Genomic DNA, 27759 nt, shown 5'->3' with positions numbered 1-27759 from the left:
TAGACAAACTCGCCCAATTCAAGGCAACATGTCCCTTTAATGTCATTGAAGTGGCTTGCCCCTAGAGAGGAGCTAATCCTATTTTACTGGCCTGGGTTTTCACACCATAGGAAGCCATAATGGTGTCACACCAGGCTGCAAAGTTTGCTGTTATGTAACAGTTTTGTGGCTCTGGCAAAGTATGTTTCAGTTTCCTTGGTCTACAAGTCTGAAAATCTTTTTTTTGGAATGTTTTTTAATTTTAAGTTCTGCCGGTTATTTCAGATGATAACATGTTTCTTGTTACAGATATTCATTATGTGATTTTGAGTGTGAAGTTTACAATGTCTATTGGAAAGCCCCCCTGTGCACTAATGAGGTTTTTGCCTTTCCAACCTCAAGATATCAAAGAAAACAGGTCCCAGAAACAAATGAATAACTTGACTCAAATTTGGGGGGAAATCCATAACTTTGGCTGATACCAGATTTTTTTTACAATTCCAGAATCAAAATGAGAAAAACAAATCTCTACACACGTGTCACGATTAAACTGTTTTTTAAAATTTTATATCTGTACATATTACGAGCACAACTACCTCTTAAATCAAAGTCAACATTTGTACATAATTTTTATTTATTAATGAGATGGGGTGAGGTATTATTCAATCACACGAGACCAGACACCACCGGACTGGTCCAGTCATTGGTTTGCTGGCAGGATGCTACATGTAAAGACACTGTCCTTGGGCCTGGGGTTCAGTGTTAATTTAGAGCCCTGAAAAAATGTAGGCTATTGCTGGAATTGTTGGGGTGGGAGGAGGGGTGGTTTTGGGCAGGGGGTTTAGGAAATCATAGAGCAAAGGAAAAAAGGAGAACTGTTGTGTTTAGTTTTGCAATGTGAAGCCTAGATATAGCCTGTTTTCAGAGCCTAATTGGTACTTGATGGAGACCAATGAAGTACTGTCCTAACCACCTACATGTAGAAAACAAGACGTTTTTGAAGACTGAGAAGTTGAATTAGTTGAGCCATAATCTTGATTCACACGACAGCCATTTGACTGGGGCTCCTTGCTTGCTTACTTTTAGCATGGTTGTAAAATGTAGCAATGTCTGACTTTGCAAGAGAACTTGGACAGTAGAAAAAAATTGCTGTCCTTTTACCTGAGGTACATTTTGTAGAGGTGTACAACCATGCTACAATTTATCAAGGGACCTTGCTAAATTGCTATTTTGTGAAAGGGGCTTATACAGAAAGGACCCATGGTTGAGCCCAGATTTTATAGTAACAGTTTGGTAAATGTGATAATGTAGTTCCTGGACTAATAGTAATACATTACCGTTACCGGTATGTGTTGTTTGATCAAGACAATCTACCTCTCTGAAATGAAAAACCCACCTTTTTGCATTTGGGAAAACAAAGGCCTGAGCCACAAGCTCTCAGGACAAACTGAACCATTACAAGGACCCAAGGACAAACCGAACTATGTCGTTGGGGGTTGTCAGTCAGCAGTGTGAATATATATGTGCCTCGGCTGAAGATTTATGTAAATCCATTTGCAATGATTAGTATTAATACATCCCCTGGGTCTACATCATTGTGAGGATGAAATACACATACCCTGTGGTGGTTTGACTATGGCAGGAGAGAATCCTCAAATGACTGTACTATGACTCCTTCATACTCCGTATGAATTTGGAAATTAAATTTGTTAAAGGCACAGGGGTCGATTTCACAAAGAGTTAGGACTAGTCCTAAGAGATATACAAATTGCATGGATAGTCCTAAGTTAAGACGAGTAACTGGTCCTAACTCGAGATAAGACTAGTCCTAACTCTTTGTGAAACCCACCCCTGAACACCTTTGGTTAATGTCAAAGACCAGTATTCTCACTTGGTGTATCCCAACATGTGGAAATTTGGACTGAATTGGTCATTGAAGTTGCAAGAGAATAATGAAAGGAAAAAACACCCTTGTTGCAATTTTAGATGCCCAATAAAAGGCTTCAAAAGTTTTTTGAGTGAGAAATTACCCCTTGCTCAAAAACTATGTTACTTCAGAGAGAGCCATTTCTGACAATATTTTATCAACAGCTCTCCATTGCTCGTTGCCATGTAAGGTTTTATGCTAACAAACATTTATTTTGAGTAATTACTAAAAGTGTGCCTTAATTACATTAAAAAAATTACCAGTAAGGAGGGAGTAATATTTGGAACTTCTTATTTTAGTTAGAAGATTGTCCATCCAATGTAATGACTCTCAGGATGAACCATTTCAATCCAATTCTCTTATTCAAACCAGAGATCTACACGTTTCTGGAGTAGTGTATTGCAGATGGATCTCAAATCCTCTTGTACACGTAGGACCATGGAGAAACAAACTAAAAAACTAGAAGTACTGTATGTTATGGTGAAATTGTGCTGTTTGACATACATTAATAATAATACAAAGCATTTATATAGTGCTCTACGGAGAACAAAGCGCTTTACATGAGACTATGACAAAAAGAAAAACAAACGAGCTATGGGTTTGGGAACAGAAATGTCTTGAGGAGGCTTTTGAACACAGGCAACAAGATCACCTCTCTCAGACCCGCGGGGCAGCTCATACCATAGGCCAGGGGCAGCTATGGAGAATGAGCTATCCCCAACTTTCCGTCTAGTTCTAGGAACGGAGAGCCTGGTCTGATTAGCTGATGAGATTACATTACAATACATTGTAGGCCTATCACTTGTTGAGTATTGTCTGTGACTTTGTTACTATCCATCTCAAATGTAGTTGTTCTCAAAAATCAAGTCACCAGGGCCCAATTTCATGGCTCTGCTTACCGTAAGCACAGAATCAGCGCTTAGGGAAGCAGGGAATTCTGTGCTTACGGCAAGCAAGCCTATGGCAAGCCTATTTCAGGGGTTAGCGGAGAAATTCGGCGCTTGCACGTAAGCGGGGAATTGTGATCGTAAACGCAGAATTCGGCGGTCAGCAGAGCTATAAAACTGGGCCCAGGTCCTTGTGTAAAAAAAAGGAAACATTTTTTCCCTGTACTTTTCACCATGCAATTCAATCTAGGACATTGAACTTGTAAACCTCACTGTTTGGTGTATTAAACTTCACGCCCCATGCCACACAATAAGCCACCCCTCATAGATCTATTTTGAGAGGTGTAATGCATGAAGTGAGGGTATTGTTAAAGGGTGGCAATGGCCTTGATTTGTGGTGTAACATTTGTTCATTCCACAGGAAGTGCGTTTCTTTCTGTCAGGATACCGGATTTAGTGGCAGTGAACTTTTGTAGTTTGTGGTTCCCTTATGTGGGGTGTGTAATAATGTTGGGCTGACAGAAATGGTTGTGGTTGATGTACATGTAGTTGTACATATAGTGTATTCATTTTACGTGGTAATTTATCCTGATGGTCCCCCCTTTTTTTTTTTTTTTTTACTGCAAGTTTTCCCCCAAACAAGGCTAACAGGGGACACAAGAATACAAATATTTCAGATGAAAAATAACGCAGCGGAGCCAGAGATAGGAATTGATGTTCCTCTTAAAAACAGTCTAGATTGAAGGATAAGCCTACATGTACGTACATGTAGATGGAAACATGCACCAAAGCAAGGAGTTCCAAAACTACATTATAAGAATTTTAAATAACGGTGACTTGTAAGCTTTCAACCAGATTCTTGTTAGAAAACAGAGTGTACACATTTCAAGAACAAATGTATTTTACTAACATTTTCAAATGGTATTTACCTGGCAGGACATTCAGAAGAATGACAAACAAACCAAGTTGTCTAAATTGAGACACCTTGTCTCAGGCTCCTGCTTTATTACTACACTGTACTGTATATAGGCTCAATGTACGTTGCTGAGATTTGATTCTTTCAACTGTTTGAAATCAGAGAGGAGCCCAGTGCTGCACCGATATTGACTGGTGACCCATTCAACAACCCTTTACATTTACTATCAAGCTTTTCCCTTTTTAGATCCATCTAATATCCAATTTCGAGCATTGCAGAAGAAAACAAATTTCCACTTTGATACTTTTTGCGAATTTATGAATCTTATAAACTCCTCCAGTTGTGAATGATATTTAACTAAAAATATTAAACTCACTCGCAGTAGTCTGCAAAATTTTTGTCAAATTAAGACCATGCTTACTGCTTTAAAATATATCGCCCCCATTCCCTTAAAAAGCTTAATTGATTTACAGTTCAAATCTCTTAAAAAAAATATAAAAATGGAAAATTTACATACATGTACATGTATGTCTAAAATTGACAAAGAGGGACAGTAAAAATCTGATACAAAGAACTATGAAAGGAGTTAAAACAAAAACAACATTTTGGACGGTTTTACGAGAAGTGGCTCAGCTGCGTGACCTGTTCAAAGATCAGACATTAATCCAGGCGTTTAGAACTAAATTTATAAATCTTGAAAAGGTGCAGGCAGGCACCCTAATGGTTAAATTATAGGAACAGTGTGTTAAGGTCAAGTGTGTGCACAGATTGTTCATTATAAGTCGCCTCTTGTGGCAAAGCTAGAACTGTCATGTTCAGTATGTTCAACATGAACCCTTGCCCTTTCTGTTATAAATCATTGACTAGAAGGTGTTTATTTTTGATAGGTTCAATCTTGGGGCACAAACAACTTTGAGGCATTTTGGCTGGTATAGTAAAATTACACAGTTTGGTAGCGGTTAAAACAGTTAGTCCGCTAGCCAAATGCAAGTCAACATTCCCTGCAAGTGGTTCAACACACTAGCTCAGTGTCCCTGTTTTATATGGAAATATGGATTCATCGGCCTCCACTGAGCAAGCCCTAATAAAGGCGGTCCCACTAATTTTTTCAATATCTTTGCTCAGGGTGCCATCTTTGTTTGGGGGTGAAACATTTTGAAAAACAAAATGTCCTTGCTAAATGTTTTGCAAAGGAGTGAAGTTCATGATTTAAAATACTCTGTGCAAGGCAAGGCCTGCATAAACAAAATGTACAGTATTTTGTTTGAAGGCTGTACCGGGATAGATTAAGAATAAACCAGTGAGGAAAATTAATGGATTATTCCAATTATTCTACTTCCTTCATTGGTACAAACTTAAGGAAATTCAGCAAAGCCATTTTCTTAACTCTCAAATGATGCCTAGAGACCCACCAAAGGTTTTCCTGGGTTGTCTTAGCTTATGATGCCCAAGTTTATATCAGATCTGAGGGGCCAGGGACATGGTTAGTGGCTGCCTACGTTTTTGTACAACGCCCACTGCCAGTGCCAAGGCTGCGTCTTGAAGACATTTAAAGTAGACGATGACTAGTGATTCTTAGAGCAAGCTCCTTATTTCTCTGAAGGTGGGGGGGGGGGGTGGGGCTTTATCATCAGCTGCTTGATGTCATCATGCAACGGCTCATTAATGTAATTCTCCTTGGACGTCAAACAGTTTAGTGAATATTTCTCATGTTATATCATTCAATGTCATAAGCAGATTTATGATGAAATTGCTTGGAGTTTTGACATTTCATAGCTTTTTATAGAAGTTTGGGTTAAAGAGAATGGTGTATTGAAACTCTGCTTTTTTAAAATACAAAAAAAAATTGCATGACTCTTTATTTTCTAAAAATGTTTGTCATATTTTACACTGTACAAACACATGTACAGTATGTGCAACAACCTTTTTGAATTAGTTTGCTACTGACGCTAGTATTAATATCATAGACCTGTCTTCTGTCTTATACATTAGCTGCTTATTGTAATATTCCCTGTACTCCCCATAGTATTGACAACTGTAATACCTGTTCAGGCCTTGAACTTGTCTCTTGAAGGGGCGGAGCAATTTTCTTCTGAAAAAGGGGCACTTCTATGGGGCAACATTTAAGTTGGTATTGCAACACCATAGCAAAAGGGCACCACAGCAAAAGCACAGGGCACTACAGAAATTGCTGTGGGTGCCTTGGTTTATTTTTTATTTTTAGGCATGCACAATATGAAGTAAGAAACAAACTGTTTAAAAGTTTGTCCCTGTTTTGTTTTGTTTGGTTTTGAATTGGGACGAAAACAAAATGGCCACACCCTAGACCCTGTATTGAATTGTGCTTACAGAGTTCCTGCCGTCTTAATATTTTCCACATACTCCCAATAAGAGATTTACAAGTGCCTTTTTGATGACTCCCCCATCCAGTTTTCCAAAGCTCTGTGATTATTTTGTGTCTAGCCCGTTAAAAATAGACCTGGCTACATTTCCGGCAAGGCTCAGTTCAGTTACTAACAGACGGACGAGGTGAAATGGCTAGACTTTCTGATGAGCAGACACAGCCTTCAATTTGCTTTGGTACGATTGGTATGTTTTGTACGAAGTGCGTTAGCAGACGAAGAATCTTTTGGAGTCATCGGATGCAATAAATGGGATACTCTGGAAGGTTTCTCATGAGGTAGTTTTTTTCAAGAGGTCTTTTTTGCGTTCTTCTTGGTCTCTTGATTGGCTCCTGGGAGTCTCTACCATGCTCTAGGATTTTTCGTTTCATTGATACGCACCTCACGAGGGAGAAGATGTCTTTCCTTTGTGGAACGAGACACCGGCGTGGCCAGTGCTGAGGGGAGCTGTGTTCCTCAGGCTGCGGTATGGTCTTGACTTGATTTATTGACTGAGCGATTCCTGATGTCTGTTGCTGGCGAGGAGTTTCTCGTGAACCAAGATTGCAGCACATGTAATTGCTTATACATGTTACCATCATAATAATGATAATTGTAAAAAACAGTTTTTATATCCAGGGCAAAATTACGGTGTGTTTTCAAAGTGCTTTTGGAAAGTCAAGAGAGAAAAACCGGTTGAATAAAAAAATTACAGAAAATACAGAAAGAACCACAAAATGCAAACAATGAAAAATACAAGTTTGCGAATCCTCCTCATGCTCGTACATTATACAGGTACATGTACATGTAGCTTTGACATTATTTTATATGTATATTTCCTAAGCATAGACACAGCTTGTTACACCATGGATGATGTCCTTTCTTTCAACAAAGATTTATTTGTTGGAGTTTTCTATTGCGAACCATACCTCTTCCAGCAAGAGAAATACCTTTGTTAAAGACATTGGACACCGTTGGTAATTGTCAAAGACCAGTCTTCGCACTTGGTGTGTCTCAACATATTATGCTCAAAAAAAGAAAAAACCTGTGAAAATTTGAACTCAATTGTTCGTCGGAAGTTGCGAGATAATTATGGAAGAAAAAACACCGTGTTGTTTCAGATGCTTTATTTCGGGACCTCAAAATCTAATTCTGAGATCTCAAAATCAGATGGTGACTAATTACCAATAGTGCCCACTGCCTTTAATGTGTGGTTTAGAACCTTGATTTTATTCTCATGATTTGCCCATAACTTCTTTAGTGACTGGCCAATAGGATGAGTTAACTTGCTGTTTCTTAGTCCCCCATTCAATAAATTCAAATAAAATACGGACGCTTTTCATCACTAAACTAGCCAGCCGGATCTCGTGGGCTGAATTTTGGCTGGCACTGGTAGTCTTGTGTGTCTTTAGCATGTTGCCAGCTGACCACTGTAGCATCAACAGTTTTCAACTAAAACGAACTTCTGTTTTCTTATTTTTGTTTTCTAGATATAGAAATTCCAGACCCAGCGTTGTACACCAGGATATCTCGTCCTAGGTTACGTCACTCATCATCCCAAGGTTCCCTCCCAGAAAGGTAAATAATAATACTCCGTTCTTTTATAGCGCTTTATCACACCCCTAAAGGGGCGTATCAAAGCGCTCAGTAAAGGATTTGGGTTCTTTTTGTAGGATGCAAAACACCATGTTCACAGATTTGCATTAAACTTACACAGTTTAAAGATAATGATGGGAGAAAGATGGTAGAAAACATTACTTGCTGAGGTGCTTTAGTTTTTGAGAGATGAGTAAAACAAGTCACAACAATTTTATAGCATGTACAATTGATCTACGCGACTATCCTAAAATCATTACAAAAGGTATCAAAACCCTTAAAAGGCACTGGACTCTATTGGTAATTACTCAAAATAATTGTTAGCATCAAAACTTACTCGGATATGGAGAGCTGTTGATAGAATAAAATGATGTGAGAAACGACTCCCTCTTAAGTGGCATAATTTTTGAGAAAGAGGTAATTTCTCACTCAATATTAAAAGGCCTGAAGCCTTTTTAGACATCTGAAAGCACACAAATTATGTGCAATAAGGGTGTTCTTTTTCTTGCAAAATTAATGACCAATTGAGTTCTAAAAATTTCACAGATTTGTTGTTTTATGCATATGTTGGGAGTCAACGATTGTCTTTGACAGTTACCAAAGATGTCAGCAGCCGATTTCACCTGAGTAGGATTAATCCTATCTGGAGTTAGGCTCGTCCTAACTTGGGACGGGTTAAATGTGTCCTTACATCAATGGTAATGGAATTTAACTCGTTCAAGTCCTAAGAATAACATGTATCCTAAGTTAGAAAGAGTTTGCCTTTAAAGGCAGTGGACACTATTGGTAATTGCTCAAAATAATTATCATCATAAAACTTTTCTTGATTGTGAGAAATAGCTCCCTCTGAAGTGACGTAGTAAGAAGTAATTTTCCACGAATTTGATTTGAGACCTCTAGTTTAGAACTTGAGGTCTCAAAATCAACCATCTAAACGCACACAACTTCGTGTGGCAAGGGTGTTTTTTCTTTCATTATTGTCTCGCAACTTCGATGACCGGTTGAGCTAAAATTTTCACAGGTTTGTTATTTTATGCATATGTTGAAATACACGAACTGTGAAGAATAGTCTTTGACAATTACAGATAGTGTCCACTGTCTTTAATCAATGTGTCAATCAATGCCTAGGTTTAGGAAGTATCAGTGGATAGACAGAGATTTAAGTTTCATCAAAACAGGGAAATGCTATCAAACCAATCGTATTAAATTTCTGAAGGAGTGCCCTGTTGATCTATAGACTTGTGATGGTTATTGCACTGAGGATGAAAATGTGAACGATTGGCCCAAAATGTGTCACACAACTGTGCATGTTGTCATGACAGTTGATACTGTGCAATTTTTGCAATTTATTAAAGCCACTGGACACCTTTGCTAGGTGTCAAAGACCTGTCTTCTCACTTGGTGTATATCAACATTTGTGCATAAAATAACAAACGGGTTTCTTTTTGACTGCGAAGTTTGAACTCAATTGGTCGTTGAAGTTGCGAGAGAATATTGGAAGAAAAAACACCCTTGTCTCACAAATTGTGTCTGTTTCAGATGCATTGAATTCTAGTTTCGAATTCAATTCAAATATTTTAGTGAAAAATAACTCCTTTCTCAAAAACTTACGCTACTTCAGAGGAAGCCGTTTCTCACAATGTTTCATACTATCAACAGCTCTCCATTTTATGCTAACAATTATTTTGAGTAATTAAAGTATCCGGTGCCTTTAAAAACAGTAATTTCCTTGAAATTTGCTGTATAAATATTGATGGAACGTGTTTATCACTAGGAATCAGGTTGCACCTGTCTGCTCATCAGAGCTTTACTATGCAGTGCTTTTTGGGTGTTTATTTAGTGCAGTTTTGTTTTTTGTTTTTTCTTTCTTTTTATGCAAGTCGCCTGACACACAAGGCCTGAAAGCCACTTCAAGGTGTGCGCTACAATTATTTTTCCAGAGGCCATTGCCACCTACTCCTAGGGCTGAAACAGGGTTACCCCTTTCACAGTCCATATGAATGTAGGCTTGGGTATCTTCAATTCAAAGCCTAGCCGGTAGAGCAGAAAGCACTACCTCCCCAATTTTATGTAGCAAGTGTCACGACCGGGATCCGAACCCACACCCTGCTGATCAAACACCAGTGCTTGAATCCGGTGCTCTTAACCGCTCGGCCATGACACTGCCACACGCAGTATACCATTTGAAATGTTTTTCCTTTTCTTAAAAAGGAAAATAAGATGCAGTTTTGAAAATGCAGATACGGAGATAAAAACGTGGGGAGTTCAAGTTATTACAAATTTATGGCTGAAAATCAATAGTGAAACTCAAATCCGCTTGCTGTGATCGGTTGCGGATTTCCTGTATAACTCGTGAACGTGAATATTATTTTCAATTTACGTAGGTGGATTGAAATTGCAGAGGTGTTTTACAGTTTTCCTTCTCAATGGTCCTCAACTTTCCTTTTGAAATGTTATACTATAGGCTAGACATCTTTGAGAGGGCGAGGCCATTTTCATTTTTAAAGGGGCACTTGCATTGGAAAGCGTTAATTAAAGTATGTGGGGAAAGTTTTAAAGCAGCACCAAGTCCAGAGTTGCGGCCTCCGGGTTTTTATTTACATGGAGCCATATGAACAGGCCTAATATTTTCTCGCTGCGTTATTTGGATTAGCCCCAGAACGGAGCCTTAAATGGAGGGTAGGCCTATACATTTACCTTTGGTAATTACTCACAAAATAATTACCATAAAATCTTAGTTGGTAAGAAAATAAGTGTTGATAATTTACTTATTTAAGAAATGATTCCCTTGTAAAGAATGTGGTTTTAGAGAAAAGGATTCAAAATCAGTTTCAATTTCAGAAGAAACATTTCTCAGATTGTGTATTCCAAATCGGACTAGTTTTCCTACAATGTAGAGTGTCGCGGCCGAGTGGTTAAGAGCATCAAATTCAAGTTCTGGTGCTAAGTCACCGGAGTGTGGGTTCGAATCCCGGTCGTGACACTTGTGTCCTTGAGCAAGATACTTTACTATAATTGCTTCTCTTCACCCAGGGGTATAAATGGGTACCTGCGAGGGTAGAGGTTGATATTGTGAATGAAAAGCTTTCAGAGCGCCACGGCAGCTCGGGGCTGTATGCTCCCTAAAGGGAGCTGAGAAAGATTAAAATTAAAGGGATGTTATCGGCCCAATGACTGGGGGACTAATGTAAAGCGCATTGATACGGTTTATTGTGAAATGCGCTATATAAGAATTTGTTATTATTATTATTATATTTTTATGTCAAAGTCACAAAAAAACAACCTTTCGGAATGAAATGTTCACAGGTTAGTTTTATTGTATAAATAGGGTTAAAACAATTGAATGGTTCCAAAGGTATACTTTGCCTTAAAAGGACACTGACACAAATATTCAAGTATTTGTTTTTTCTTTTTTGAATACCTTCATAAAATTAGTTTATATGCCAGGGGAATTTTTCAAATATGCAACTTTTCCCCAAGCAAAAAAACATCGAAAAAAACAACTGTACCAACTCTGGAAAAGAAAGAAAACCTTGTTCAGGACCCCAAATACATATAGTTCCATTGCTACAACCTGGTAATATCATTAGCTAAGTTAATAAAGTCAATAAAAAATCAAGGAAAATAAGTGGGGACTGACAAACCTTTTGGAGTGGAGTTCCTCAATCCACTGTGTTGATACAATCATGGAGCAATTGCTCCATGGTACAACAGGCCTGACACTTCACGGAGGCAACAAAGGCGATTGCCTCCGTTGCCCCTTGCCATTGCCTTGGTGCCCTTGAAATGCTCCAGTAGAAATTTACAATTTCCTCATAGGGTGCCCTTTGCCAAAGAGAAAATACCTTGGTGCCCTTGCCCTTTCTAAAACGAAGCATACAGGCCTGATAAAATGTAGACAGAAATCTTTCAGCTGCCAATAAATATTCCATTTCATGTCCGCAAATGCCTTGCAGCTCTTCATGGAGCTTTCTTGAAACCCTACCTGACTATTTTAGACCAGTACATGGCTCAAATTAAGATGAGATTTCACCCAATCCGAATGTAACAAAATTATGGATGGTATGCTATAATTGGCTTTTGGAAGAGTACATTCATCCAACTCGGGGAATTTGTTGGAGATTTTATAAATTCTCCCTTAAAAAGTTATTTATTAAGGTGCTACAACTTGACAAACGGTATCATGTTTTGTGACTATTTTTTTGCATTTTATTTCATAAGGTACTTATGTGTTTTTATTGTCTGGTTACTTTTTGTCTGGCTAAACATTTACAAATTATGGCACTTTACAAATTAGGGCACCTTAAACCGAATCAATATTATGTCCACTCGGGTTGAATAATCCATAACTAGAATACAGAAATATTTTTCAAATTGAAATGTTTATGAATCCCTCTTTCTCTGAAACCTTTTGAAGGGCATTCTTCAACAGATGAAGTGCTTCTTACCAACTCTAATGTATGTATACACATACCTACCTTTATTTATTATTTTTCATTGTAATATTCTCATCTGATACTTGAGATAGAACAAAGTTCCATTGATAGATATAGATTTCATTTAATGTCCATCGACAGTTTAAAATATATAAAAGTTAGATTTCCGCTGGAAAATATGGGTTAAAACAATATTTATATATTATACAAAAATATGCAGGCATAGGGTTCAACAGACATTAAAAAAAAAAAACATTTTATGTAATCAAGCATAACTAGCCAGACGCTCATAGAGAAATGTAGAAGCACATGTAGGTCAATATTTAACCTGATAATCTGACAGATACAACATTTTCAAGGTTTAGTTTTGGGATAATCTGAACTTCAGAATCAAGCTTCTTTGTTTAAAAATCTCAAAAATACAATATTATGTATGGAGTCGATCAGTTACTGACTTATACAACATGACACCGAGTTAACCTTGATCATTTCTCAGACCATCCTTATCTGTTAGATAAGGCCAATGTCTCCCTTGCCATTAACCCATACCTTAAGATCTACATTATTCCGTTTTTGAAACAAAGAAGCTTGATTCTGAAGTTCAGATTATCCCAAAACTAAACCTTGAAAATGTTGTATCTGTCAGATTGTCAGGTTAAATATTGACCTACATGTGCTTCATTTCTCCATGTAATGAGCGGCTGGTTAGTTGCTTGATTACATTTTACGACAAGACGCTGTAAAATAGAGTGCCTCAAATAAATCACTCTTTCCACAAAATTGTCCCTAAAAAATTCAGCAATGTAAACAAAAGAGCATAATTCTTAAGGTAACAGTTTACAGTCTGGGTCGTAAACACTTTGGTTGCAAGATTCACACATGACCCGCATCTCTTATTTTTTTAATAAACTGGAAGAATCTCGCTGTGACAGCTTCCGAGGCAGGCATCGCCATGACGATCCTGGATGACTCATGTTGTATGTGACTCAAAGTATTGGCACTTGGCAATAGCCTTATGGAGTAGACTTGCTACCAGTCCTGCTGTTGCAGATGATGTTTCACTGCAAACAACAGAAGTCATTTACTATTTATGGGTGCATGATGTCATCGTAGGGCTTTGAGATTCCAAGGCAATACAATTCAGGGAAGATGAACAGGTATGGACGCTTGAGACTTAAATGTACAGTACTTAGTCAGTAGTCAGCCAAATGGAATTTGTTTATCGATTGGTATGCCAAGTCATTGAACAATCATATGATAACAATATGATGATTTTGAATGATATTGTGCTTTCATTTAGTATGCCATAGGCAAAGACATGTAATTCATTTTCACGACCATTTTTAAAATGCTTATAATAAAGATTTTCCTACATTTGTAATTGTTTGCATTTTTACTACAACGTATTTTAAAAGGCCAAAAAAATCTTCACTCAGAACATGTATAGGGCTCTTTTATTTTTAGAGGCCAAAACAAATGTGGAATGCATCCAATGTACATACTTCTACCATGGAATGAGGAATTTCCTTTCTCTGTGCATTATTGGTCTAATGCGGGCATGTTATGTACACTGCACATGTCTGGTATATTAAGTTCCAAAAGGAAATTAAAAACAATGACAGGAAAAGGGGAACGAACATAGGAGAAAGCTAACCTAAACCACAGAAACAACACAATGCAATAAGAAATGAGGTACACTTTTAAGTATGTCCAACTTAAAGGGATGGGGGTACTTTTACAAAAAAAACACAATGTACACAGATTTACATTAAACTTGACATGGTTTGAAGATAATGATAGTAGAAAGCTTCCCTTCAAATATTACTTGCTGAGGTGCTGTAGGTTTTGAGAAATTAGTAAACAAAAGTCACAAAAATAATTTGTTGTCTCAAGTGAGACAAACATTATTTCATCATGTACCCAACATACTTTACTAATGTAACTCTGTGGATATTGTGATTTGTGTTTGTCACTCTTTCGTTCTTATTGTCAAAAATCACAATCACACTGAATCCAATAATTTAACTATACCTCAGCAACAGATGTATGTCAACAGAAAATCTAATATAATATCTGTTTTGAAACTGAACCCAGGCTTGCAATTTTTTAATGCGGAAACGAGGGAGCAGTTTTGAAAACGTGTTCATTAGAAAAAGTACCCAAGCCCTATAACAATGGGGAGACTTAAGGCTAGTCTATACTCAATGAGCCACACGCTGTCTACTCTAGTGCTTGACGTATGCACAGTATTCTGATACATCAGTGTCATGCTGGCGAGTCTGCGTTGGGAGAGAGCCATGACATTACGACGTACACTCCCCCTCCTCGTATGATCGGGATCTACTCTCTCAACGTAAACCTCGAAGGATGTAGTTTTAGGTCGTGATCGACATCATACATTTAGTCTTCACATCTCTGTCGATAGGAGATTTCCACTCCACTGATATGTAGGTAAATACATGTACTTTTACCCTTGTTGACTGGTGACAATGATGAGGCTAAGACGTTGATGCTGGTGAGAGAAATTTTGTTGTATCCCAAACTGCTGATCAGAATACGATACTATGCATTGACCACATCACAGATGGAATGTCAGCATCTTTACATGTGAGAACGTTCATAAACCTGCACCTGTAATGCAAGTGATTGTAAGTAGGCATTCGAACAAGATATGATTTATTTGTTTACATTTGGTGTTGACTTTGGAATTATTTACTGTTCCATTGTTCTGTATGATCTCTTCCATTGTTCCGTATGATCTCTTCCATTGTTTTGTATGATCAGGAGCCACACTCGCCATGTATATAACCATAGAGCAAGGCTCTATGATATAACCCAGGAGGATGTTGTTAAGGTCGGGACCGACTTCATCGCCTTCTTCTCTCATCTCTGTCGATAGGGGATTTCCACTACTCTTATATGTAGGTAAATCGTTTTGTCCCGTTACCCTTGTTGACTGTTGGCAATGAGGTAAGACGTCACGTATTGATGCTGGTGAGAGAAATTTTTATCGTACTTGTAGTATACATGACATTATGCATTGATCGCAACGCAGATGGAATGACAGCGTCTTTAACATTCAATGACCCATTCATTGGTCTGTTGGGAACATACCTCTACCCATAATGCTGGCGATTGTAAGTAGGCATTTGAACAAAATATGATATGTTTGTTTTATGTGTGGTGTTGCCTTTGGAGTTGTTTGTTTGCTCTTCCATTGATTACTACTCGCCTCTGACCATGTGATTGAACACATTGTAAATATATAGTGGTGACTTTGGATTGTTATTGGTTGTATTTGTTTGTACTTTGTATTTATATACTGGTTAAAATCAGCTCAGCATGAAAGCTGTCTTCCACTGATGCTCAGTTGAAGAACCACTAAAAACTAATTACAATAAAACAATATCAAAGGAACACGTTGCCTTGGATCGGACGAGTTGGTCTATACAAAGCGTTTGTAACCCTTTTTTTTATAAAATGCATTTGGTTGGAAAGATGTTTTAAAAGTAGAATACAATGATCCACACAAGTTTGCCTCGAAATTGCGTGGTTTTCCTTTTACTGTGCGAACTAACACGGTCGGCCATTTATGGGAGTCAAAAATTTGACTCCCATAAATGGCCGACCGTGTTAGTCGACGAGGTAAAAGGAAAACCGTGGAATTTCGAGGCATGTTTGTGTGGATCATTGTATTCTACTTTTACAACATCTTTCTACCCATATGCATTTTATAACAAACGATTACAAACGCTTTTTAAAGACCAACTCGACCGATCCAAGGCAACGTGTTCCGTTAACAGTAATGTACAGTACAACATACACTGTGACCTTATAGTGTATAAAATGGACTCATATTGACTATCTCTCTCTAAAATGAAATGAATTGATTTTTATCTTTTAAAAAAATAAATAATTTTACCAGTATTTGTGACCCCTTTTGAAAATATTTCCCAAACTCATCTTGTACACTACACATAGTGTATATACAATTATGCATGATCAGTGAACGATTTCCCTTGAATAGTAAATACATGTAGCTAGATGACTACACAAAATGTACCAGTTGCTACTGAAAAATCATCATTTTCTACTCAATGTGAGCATTCAGTGTGTACAAAAAACAAATTTGGTCCAAACATTTTTCTATCGTTCCCTGTTGATGATGAATAAATAATTAGAGAACCAGTTTCTTGTAACCTTATTGACCTCTGAGGCATGTTCTTTCATTTTTCTATGAGGAACTTCCATAAGAATATTGATGGATTAAAGGGGCACCAAGGCCAAAACAAAGTCAGTGGAGACATTGACCAACATTGCCTCGTTGAAATTCCTAAGCTTAATTGGTTGCTCACATTAACAGGCATGTTATTTTCTCCCAACTTTAGTCTGATTTCCGATTTCTTGTTTTGCCCTTTGGAAAATTCCGCTCATGAGCAATAAGGTCAGCAATGTACTAAAAATAATTCCTACTTTTTTATTACCTAATGCCCAGTATTGTGCCATACATTAAAATGTAGAAATATTCTATCAATTATTTTCCCTTGTGCGGCTGATTTCATTTGTGTTTTTGTCCCCACATTTTGAAAGCCAGCCACAGATGTTTTTTTCTGTTCGTGTGTCAAAGATTAAAATATTAATAAATTATGACCCAACTGGAGCCATGGTATTCATGCCCTACTTGGTTTAATGAACTCATGTGTTCCTTGTCACACATCATTGATTATCCATCGAAACACATCAGATTTGTGTCCTGAAATTCCGCCTTTTTATTCTGAAATACATTAAATCCACCCTTCTTGATTTATTGATACGTGTGAGCCAAATTAGAAAAAAATCTTTAAACTTATCTTGTGAAATGACTGACCTGCCCCGAAGGCGAGTGAGTTAATATTTTACATTCGGTGAACGGGTTTACCGCTGCCAAACGTGTAGTGTGTACACACGCAAACCACTCAGCCACACGCAACAGGGATTTGTGTATGTATTCATACATGTAGCTCATAGCCATTAAAGCCTGTATTTTTGTTGCATATTTTATCACAAGGCTATTACATTATTGATTGGTCCTGCCTCAACATCATGCACATCTGCCTTCTGGTGTTATGATGCCCCATTTCTCTCCCAACACCAAAGGGCAACCCCTTCAGGTCCTGTGATTTTTTACTGATTCAGAATAGTGAATTTTCTATTCAATATTTCAATATTGTTTTGAAATTCTGAATTCATTTCAGTCAATTACAAATTCATTTCACTTTAGGTGGTATGTACGGCCATTGAGAAAAGGGCATATTTTTTATATTCAATATTTTGTTTAGAATTTTCAATCTGTTTCAGTCAATTACCAATTTGTTTCATTTTAGGTGGTATTCAAAATACAGTGTATCTCACTTTAAAAAGTCCAGGGGTCGATTTCACAAAAAGTTAGGACTAGTCCTAACTTAGGACTACCGGTAGTCGTAGGAGATATTAAAAATGTATGGCTTGTCCTAAGTTAGGACGAGTAACTCTTCCTAACTCAAGATAAGACTAGTCTTACATGTAACTCTTTGTGAAATCTACCCCAGATGTACACACAAATCCAGTACATATATGCGCCAAGATACAATTTTGCACGGAACATTTTCATGCAAGATACAACATTTTTTCCTAAACTCATATGCAATGTTGCACATTGTGTGATGATATGAAACTGATCAAAATCCCCCAAAAAACAAAGACCATACTTTCATTGTTTTCACTAGAGCATGACAATAAACATGAAATGTTAGACGTTTTTTTGAATGGTTTGAGTTTTTATCTAGAGAATGGATATCGATAGAATACATGTACCCGTGTGCACTCCGCTTAGAAACAACTTCTGTAGTTTTATGTCAAATGTAGTGGTCTCCCTTTAAAAAATGCTAAACTGTTTAGCCCTGCCGTCAATTCGGTAATAAGATGCAACTCTTACCGATGAAGTCATTCTCCATCTGAACGTCTCATCATTCACAGGCCCTTGAGGAGAATAATTTAGAAGGGGGTAACGATGAAATAGTTTAGAATCCAATGTCTGGGTATGTTATCAGCGCCTAAAGATCCTGGCTGTCAGAATCGTTCAGTAACCTTTTCTTAAACAGGAACGACTCCAGCCTCTCTTGAGCCCTTTGGCTTTTTCTTCAGTCTGATAAGCAGTCGCTGGTTTGTTACCCTGCTTGTTTTTCTTTTATCTTACAACAATTCTGTGATATTGTTTGGTTTTCTTTCTATAAGCTCCCTTCTTGAGCCCCCTCTTCTTATCTTGACATCGGCATTGCTCTTCTCTACAATCTTCCTAAGAACCAGATTTTCCGTCTTCAAAACTCTGGAGCCTGCATTGTGACACTGTCTAGAAAATCCTGACTATCCGAATCGCCCCCATTCTGAAACAATGGCTCCCTACCTCTCAACAAATCATCTTCAAGCTGATGCTCAATGTCTATAAAGTACTTTTTAGTACTTTGTGGACAATGAGCGAGAGCCTTGCCGTTACAACGGCAAGGCTCTCCACTATATTTCAGAACTACTGTAAGTTTATACTTCGTCAAGGAATCTCCTCAGAGAACCCAAGTCTCGACTCTCATGGGGCAACAGGTCTTTTTGTTTAGCTACACTCCACTGGAACTCTCTACTTATCTTAATTCTTGTCTTTGTTCCACAAAATTCAAATCTCAATTCTCGTAAGTTTTTAAGAACTAATTTTGTTTGTGTCTGTTTTCTTTTGTTTTGTTTTGTTGGTTTGACTGCGCCTTGAACACCCAGCAGGTTGGACATGTGCGCATAATACATGTACAAGTACATAACTCTTATTTTTATTCGCTTCCACTGTTACCCAACGCACCTCTCTATTTTCCCTTTTCCTTCCTATCTCCTTCCCCACCTTTCCATATGGTCTAGTATTAGCAGCAGTTGTCAATATTCAGAAATTTTTAAGTGATTTCCAATTTCAGCTACCCCACCTTCCTTTTCTCATTTCCCCTGCCCTTCCCAACCTTCCTTCCTTTGCCCTTTACATGTAGATCCTACTTCATTTTGTGTTTTTGTTATGGTCTGATGAACGCTTATAGCAGGGCCCAATTTCATGGCTCTGCTTACCGCCAAATTCTGCGCTTACAATCATCATCTCCACTTACTGTGCAAGCGTAGAATGCCTAGTACGAGGGTTACTACGCGCACAAGCAAAGATCCTGCTTACAAAAGGGCCAATTACGATAAAGCAGAGCTGAAAATGCATTCAAAAATTGAGTCGGGCACCAGCCACAACAATGCAAACTTAATCGTAATTGGGCTGGTAACCTGACTCTGCTAAGCAATCCTATTCTGTCAGTCTGTGCTTAGCAAGTTGTTGTGCTTACAGGCTTACTCTGAAATTAGGCCCTGAATGGCTTCTGTATCTGCTACTTAGTAAAGTTTTCCCTTTGGTTTCCATTTTGAGCTGCTCTCTACCTCCTCCTTTACATTTCCTCCCCCTCCCCAACCAAGTTTTTCCCTCATCTTCTTTCTTCTTGCTCTACTTTTTACGGACATCCCTCACTTCCCAAAATTGACAAATATTAGAATAAATATTATTTGAAACTCTTCATTCTCTTCTCTCCATTGTGTTTTTGGCTAGTACAGTGATGAAGTTCACTTTTCTAAAGAGTTCTTGGCTTCGCACCGATATAAATTAAATGGAAATGAAATACAATCTTAATGTCAGACTATTGTACAGGTTTGATATATATTAATTATTTTATTTGTTCTTCATTCTTGTGCAATTAATTCATTATCTCTTTGCTAAGCAGATTGTAACAAAAAAGAAGTAAGAACAGTTAATACAAGTTTTATCATTACATTTATTTTTTTTGTTTTTTGAAAGAACTTGAACTACGGAGTGACCCAATTTTGGCTTTTACTTAAAAATGACCCCAAAATATCACAAACAATCATTTCCGTCATTTTTTTCTTTTTCTTCTAGCCCCATCCATCGGAGGTCGGAAGATTTGTCATCGGATCCATCAATCAAGTCAAGTACTTCCAGCAAAGGCCACAGAGGGAAAGGAAGAACTGTCCGCCCAGGTAATATACAGAACCAAAGGTTCCTAAGTCAAGCCGTTCATGTAATATAGTTAAACAAAACACTGAAAGTCAAGGTCAATTTAATCGGAGGAAGGAAGTATAGTTAAAGCCGTTGGACCTTTCGGTAAACAGTATTTTCCAAGGCCCACACTTCGTGTATCACAACTTCTATATAAAATAACACATCTATGGAAATTTAGGCTCAATCGGTCATCAGAGTCGGGAGAAAGTAACGGGAAAACCCATCCTTGTATCGGTGAATTGATATTGTTTTACTGTTTTCTCAAAAAGTAAACCATTTCATGCACTAATATTTCAAGAGAAGTCTTTCACCACAACCTTTTTTTTGTGCCGAAAGGGTCCAATGGCTTTAAAGGGTCTGTAAATGTTTGGTAATCACTCTTGAAATAAATGCCGATAAGAATTTACTTGGTAAATTGAGACAGTCTGAAGATGTTTCAACGTTTGTGTTAAAAGTTTTGTTGATCATCAGCAGAAAAAGCTGCAGTTTTCTAGATTTAAAAAATGATTACCCAACAAGAGTGACCACATAAAATGATATTCTTGAAATGCTTTCTATTTTGAGAGTTACAATGTATTTCGAACATGTAGATTAACAAAACTTCAGCATAGGAATTTTTATAAAATTAGAAAGTAGAACTAGCTGTTACAAAGTGCTTTAAAACCCAAAGGACCTACATTATAAATAGTAAATAGTCTAGTTTCCACCCTATTACGGAGTAAGCTTCCTCGAAACCTTCAAACCATTAGGGCATTAACTAATGTTTACTGTTCTAAAATGTTAACGGGTCTTAAGGTGTGCTTATTGATGTGAGACAAATGGAATTCAGCACAAAAGTATTGCTACAGTTCCGACAAACTTGTTGAAGTTCACTGTTGTGAAAGATTTGCATGTATCCCCCAATTATTGAACAAACACAAATTCATGCGAATGAGATCACGGCTTATAGTCAAGCTTACGACACATTCCTCCATCATGGTTATGGAAAAAAATTGTTGTAGTTTACTGTTGCAAAAGATATACATGCATGTATCCCAATGATTAAACACAAACTAATGCGAATGAGATCACGGCTTAGTCAAGCTTCGACACATTCCTCCATCATGGTTATGAAAAAAAAATTGTTGTAGTTTACTGTTGCAAAAGATATACATGCATGTATCCCAATGATTAAACACAAACTAATGCGAATGAGATCACGGCTTAGTCAAGCTTCGACACATTCCTCCATCATGGTTGTGGAAAAAAATTGTTGTAGTTTACTGTTGCAAAAGATATACATGCATGTATCCCAATGATTAAACACAAACTAATGCGAATGAGATCACGGCTTAGTCAAGCTTCGACACATTCCTCCATCATGGTTATGAAAAAAAAATTGTTGTAGTTGACTGTTGCAAAAGATATACATGCATGTATCCCAATGATTAAACACAAACTAATGCGAATGAGATCACGGCTTAGTCAAGCTTCGACACATTCTTCCATCATGGTTATGGAAAAAAATTGTTGTAGTTTACTGTTGCAAAAGATATACATGCATGTATCCCAATGATTAAACATAAACTAATGCGAATGAATTCACGGCTTAGTCAAGCTTCGACACATTCCTCCATCATGGTTATGGAAAAAAATTGTTGTAGTTTACTGTTGCAAAAGATATACATGCATGTATCCCAATGATTAAACACAAACTAATGTGGCTTAAAGCTTACAACATATTAACTCATCATGGTTATGAAGAAGTGTAGCTGGAGGGGCGACGGTGTAAAACCTACTATAAAGATCCAATTCTCCCGAGGGTCTCCGGTATTGACAGAGGCTGTATTAACACACACCTCTAGGTCGGAAGGCGCCAGCACGCTTTTCATCTTGTAGAGTGATCCCAAATTGAGTTGCCTAGATAATTGTGGTGGAAGGTGTAAGGTCTCGAGTCTGGCTTGGAAGGTTCCCGGGGGATTGCTGGGGAAAAGGAAGGAAGAACTAATCCTTTAGCAGACTTGCTAATTACCTTAAACATACACAGTGTTGGAGTTAAATGTTCTCTAAGTAAAATAAAAACTGCCTCATGTACTAACGTACATGATAATATTGTACTGAAACATCAATGAACATCCCTGCATTGAGGGCCGCTGCAAACATATAATGATATATATACTTAATGACACTGGACACTATTGGTAATTGTCCGAGACCAGTCTTCTCACTTTGTGTATCTCAACATTAGGCCTATATGCATAAAATAACAAACCTGTGAACATTTGACCTCAATTGGTCGCCAAAGTTTTGAAATATTGATGAAAGGAAAAACACCCTTGTCACACAAAGTTGTGTACTTTCAGATGCTTGATTTCGAGACCTCAAATTCTAAATCTGAGGTCTCAAAATCAAATTCGTGGAAAATTACTCCTTTCTCAAAAACTACTTTACTTCAGAGGGAGCTGTTTCTCACAATGTTTTATATTATATAACTGACATACAGATCCTTGTCATTTGATTGGTGGAACTTACTTCACGTGACATTCACTATTACTCCCATCCGCACCGGCAATCAAAAAGACCTATTCGTCCATGGGGAATAGCATTTCCCATTCAACAGTTAGGTTCATCCTTGTTCCCAATGTTTTTAAGCAGTACAGAGCCGCCGCCGCAAGCGCCCGCCGCGCTGCTAAAACAAAGGAGCACCTGTGCAAAAGGTTGTGATCCAATTTGTGCATTGTTGCCGCTACGCGGCGCTATGATTTTTGGTTGACAGTAATTTGTGTGATTTTTTGATGTTATACTTTTAAAATACATCAAATGACAAGGGTCTATATGTCAGTTATATAAAACAAATGAGTGGCTTTAATTCGTGGAATGGAAGGAATATTATCGCTCAGTAAAATTTGGACTGCTCCATTTCACTCGGCTTCGCCTCGTGAAATGGAACAGTCCAAATTTTACCTTGCGATAATATTCCTCCCATTCCACTCTGAGCCACTCAATATTTGTATACTATCAACCTCTCCCCACACTGCTAAAAATGGTATTCTTGAAACAAGAAAAACATCTGATTTTGAGAAAATATTTCTTGTGACACAAGAAATATTTTCTCAAAATAAGATGTTTTTCTTATTTCAAGAATACCATTTTTAGCAGTGCATCACTCGTTACCAAGTAAAGTTGTATGCTAATAGTTACTTTGTTGAGTAATTACCAATAGTGTCCACTGCCTTTAATATACTCATATTTTCATTGTCTTTACCTCATTGTTCACACCGATCTCAATTGGAATGATATCCTAAGCTGGATCATACCGACAGATCTTAGAGGGGTCGGTGATTGTGCTAGGAGGGGAATGATAAAACACTGCATCGACCTTTGTGTTCTAAAATCGGTTTGTCAACTGTCAGTAGTGGATGAAACAAAATTATATAACTTCATTCATTACAAAAATAGACAAACTTAACATTACCCAGGCAATACCTCCTTATTTAGATTAGATAAGATTTGATTTGATTATTTTATTTTTTATTTATTCATGTTAACATGAAAAGTGTTTCCGCAGTCATAAAAAAACCACATGAAAAACAGCCACAAAATACAAACAACACACATAAATCATAGACTTAAGAAATGCTGAAAAATGCAAAAAAACTGTGCTGTGTAGATGCATTCACTATATGTACATGATACCATATTGCATCCAAAACCAAGGTGAATGATATTAAATGGTCAAACAGTTGGAGGGGTGACTGTGTACTGTATAGATGCATTTACCATCATATTGCAGGCTGTCATGGTGCAAACAATTCAAGTGGACGACTGAAACTCAAACATAAATTTTTTAATGTTTTTTATTTCTTCCCATTACAGTCGCCAAACTCAGGGAAAAATATAGCAGCAACCAGACAAGGAAGTCGGAAACCTCTGCTGAAAAGATCCGAAAATTCATTGAAAAGAAGGACTCCTTCAATAGTTCAGATTCTGAAGATCAAGGACAACCCCAAACTAAAGAAACTGGAATGTCAGGACGATCACGACTCACAAGAAATGGCACTCCTCAAGATGTGTCAAGCTCTAGGAAAACTAGCAGTTACACAGCACGCAGCACAGCGGAGACGTCAAGGCATACGCGGAGAGGTGCCGCCGACTCAGCTGGATATGGGAACGTAGAGAAAAATAAGGTAAAAGAAGGAACTGGTACGGCTGATTCTTTGTCGCCCCGGTACACCAAACCTCCAAGACACGACAAGGATAAAGTGGACAGCATCAGGGATGAATACCTCGGTCGGAAGGCATCAAATGGTGACGTTACGAGAGTACCTGTTTATACCCGCACCCGGGCGTCTACCACCCTAGGTGATACCAGAAGTGAGAATCCAGCATCGACGTCTGCGACGGAGAGCTTGTCCCGCGCTCGTAGCAACTCTGAATCATCAGAAGATCCGGAAACACGAAAGGCTCGGATCGCAAAATATAAAGAGCAGAGGAGACGAGAGCTCGCTGATAAGTACGGCCTGAAAGACAGTGGCTCGGCAGCCACGAGTAGTGATAGTGATCCGTCCGTCTCAAGACCAAGGCGAGAACGGAGAGGGAAAGACGACGATTCAGGTGTGCCATCCTACTCACCAAGAAGGCAAACAAACGACGACGTGAAGACAACTAGACGTGATGTGCAGAGGTCGTCGCTGGATTCGCCGACGCAGACGCTGAGTCCAAGGTCCCCAAGGAGAACAAGTGGAAGTCAACCAGACTACCAGGCACTGACGAAGGATGCGTTGCAAGCGGCTGAGGGTGGAATGAGATATCGGTCTGACAGCTTCAGCTCAACCTCTTCAGACACAAGGTATGGGGATTAAAGGATTGGGGTACCGTACTTTACACTAAACTTATGTGCACAGTTTGAAGAAAATGAAGGTAGAAAGCTTCCCTCAGAAAATTACTTGCTGAGGTGCTGTAGTTTTTGAGAGATGAGTTAAACAATGTCACGTAAATATATCCGTACGTATACATGCTAAAATAACTTTCGGGTAACAGACGAAAAAAATAGACCATGGCTGGCATTTGTTAGTAACTTGTTTCTGCAAATTGAATTTAGGTGAAAGAATTTCATTTTTTTCACCGAATGTTTGTTCCAAAAGATAACACCAGTTCATCAATCCATGTAGAAAACAACAGCAACTTGGGGCTGAATATCGGTTTTCTAAAATCTGTTTTAAGTTTTTCCACTGATTTATCACTGTGAAAATTCCATCACTAGGAGGGTGGGGAAAAAAAAATTCAAAAAAGGAAAATAAATAATTATCTCAAATAAGTTGATATGCACTCTGAAGCTAATATTTAATCCGTGTCATGTGGATTTTACTGTTTGTTTGGGGTTAAATAATCTACACGCACCACAGTGGCTGAAACTATAAACAGACTGGAAGTACGTGTATTAACGCACCTAGAAAATGACCAAGCCTGTACAAACACTGGGTTAAAGGAATAGTAAAATATCAGTCTTTGCCTGAGTTTAATCAAAATCATAGCTGTTATGCAACCTCTTTTTCTAATCCAACCTGCAGACTTGTCATTTAAAACTAAGAGAAAGTGTTTCTTGTGAGGCAAGAAAGATACATGTATGACACATCCAGCGCCTTAACAAGAATAACATTTACGTATTTGTGTAGTGGTAAACCATTTTTTCCATGGAGGCACTTCTTGCCAAGTTTCAGTTTGCTTTTTTTCTAACAAAAACACCTTTTTTTTTTTTTTTTTATCAATATAAACCACAAGGGAAACTGACTGGGTAAATTTGTAAATGATTTTTGGGGTTGAACAAAGAATTGACTAGAGTGGGATTCGCACCAACGGCCTCCGGATTAACGTGCCGGCGCTCTACCAACTGAGCTATCTAGCCCTATAGTGGCGGTTTCCCTATTTTGTCAATATCTTTGTTCGGGGGTGCCAGTCGGAAGGCATACAACCGTTAACTGCCGTGTAGCCAGGGATCATTAATTATAAATAGCTTAGTGACACTACTTAACATTGTAATGGAAGGGTATACAATTGGTAATATCTCTAAATATTAATGACCATCTAAACTTCTTTTGTAAGAAGCACTGCAGCTGCTGTTGACATATGACATTTTGAGAAGCCATTCCCTGTGGTTTTATATAGAAATGTGGTTTGATATAGAGAGGGATTCAAAAACATTTAACCTGAGAATGTTTCTGAATGAAATGATTTTTAGATGTTTTAATTCTTGATTCCTGCGTGTACAGAAGCGCTCCAAATTTCCCCTAAACACTACCACAACAGTTTTAAAATTCAAAGGATATGCTTTACCTTTAACATTCACGGTAAGAGCCCTGAATTAGTCAGAAAAATATGGCAAATTATTATCTACACCTTGTATGTTCTAATCTTGACACCTGCGCAAGATAAAAGACAAATAGCCCTGTCATAATGTTCATAGTTCAAATCCACAACCTATTTTGTCATGGTGGAGTGGCCGCTATCGCAAGACATCAATATCCAAATGCACCCTTCCAGCTTGTCACTCCAAAATGACAACAATAGCACTCCGTACACATGCTAAAAATAAATAAAAGCTAAGTACAGTACCCGGATCTCAGGCAAAAGTTAAAAATTTTACAAGCACGTGTGTGAAAATTGTATGTTTACTCGAAACTTACTACACACTACAAGTGCAGTTTGGCGCGTCGATGACGCAGTGATCGCGTAGGTGGTGTGGTATGTTTGTCTGTCGATCTCAGACGAAAGTGTAAAATTTTACTATTGCGCGCGTACATGTATCTCTGAATTGTCTGACTACACCCGCGACGCACTACACCACTAGTGCAGTGTGGGGGTATGTCCATGACACAGTGATCGCATAGGTGGTGTGGCAAATTGTTTGAGTGAAAGCCGATGATTTTAAGCAAAAGTGCATTGGTATTGCGGGTTGCTGTTGATCATGTGAGGTTAACGTAGTTTCCATGGAGACTGTTGCTACATTAATTGTGCATCCGCCCTTTGATACCTCCGGAATGCTTCACACTTTTTTGTGTGTGAAATAGGCTCAGGTGGCACGACCAATATGTAGCTAATTGCTAAATGCGAATGGTCTATTTTATGACTGGGGTAGCATAAAATAACAGTCTTAAAACTACAATTATTTAAATATGGCCAGCAGTCCTCATGAAACAGTTTGCAGTTAATGTATTTATGTATAAAAGAAGCCAAAAAGCTTGGAAAAACAAATCTCAACATACATGTATATTTTTAGATGCTGAATCGTTGTGGTACTCGCTGTAAAAATAAAGGATTCAAACTGCCTCTAGCTACCGGGCAGCCTCGGTAGTCTAGTTGGTAAGACACTGCTCTAGAGTTGCAAAGGTTGTGGGTTCCAATCCCACCGGAGTAATATATGCATATGATTTTTTGCACAGAGCTCGGGAAAGTACTGAGTATACAGTGCTAACACACACATCAGTGTATAAACCGTGAGCAAAACCAAAATTAACGAACTTTATCCCGATACAAATTTCCATCTGTTAAGTTTTCATGGTC

The 27759-nt window shown here is 38.0% G+C and overlaps 1 protein-coding gene across 1 annotated transcript in view; it reads left to right on the top strand.

The window, feature by feature from the left end:
- LOC117291180 (serine/arginine repetitive matrix protein 2-like) overlaps positions 1-27759 on the top strand; it is a 56520-nt gene that overhangs the window by 11996 nt on the left and 16765 nt on the right. Inside the window, exons 2-4 of the mRNA XM_033772760.1 lie at positions 7581-7668; positions 20098-20198; positions 24076-25048. Coding sequence (XP_033628651.1) covers positions 7581-7668; positions 20098-20198; positions 24076-25048 — 1162 coding nt within the window. The remainder of the gene's footprint in view (positions 1-7580; positions 7669-20097; positions 20199-24075; positions 25049-27759) is intronic.

The sequence above is a fragment of the Asterias rubens genome, chromosome 6 (genome assembly GCF_902459465.1).
Source record: "Asterias rubens chromosome 6, eAstRub1.3, whole genome shotgun sequence".
NCBI lineage: Eukaryota > Metazoa > Echinodermata > Asteroidea > Forcipulatida > Asteriidae > Asterias > Asterias rubens.
The sequence above is the reverse complement of the archived record's forward strand: the minus strand, read 5'-3'. Positions and strand labels throughout refer to the sequence as shown.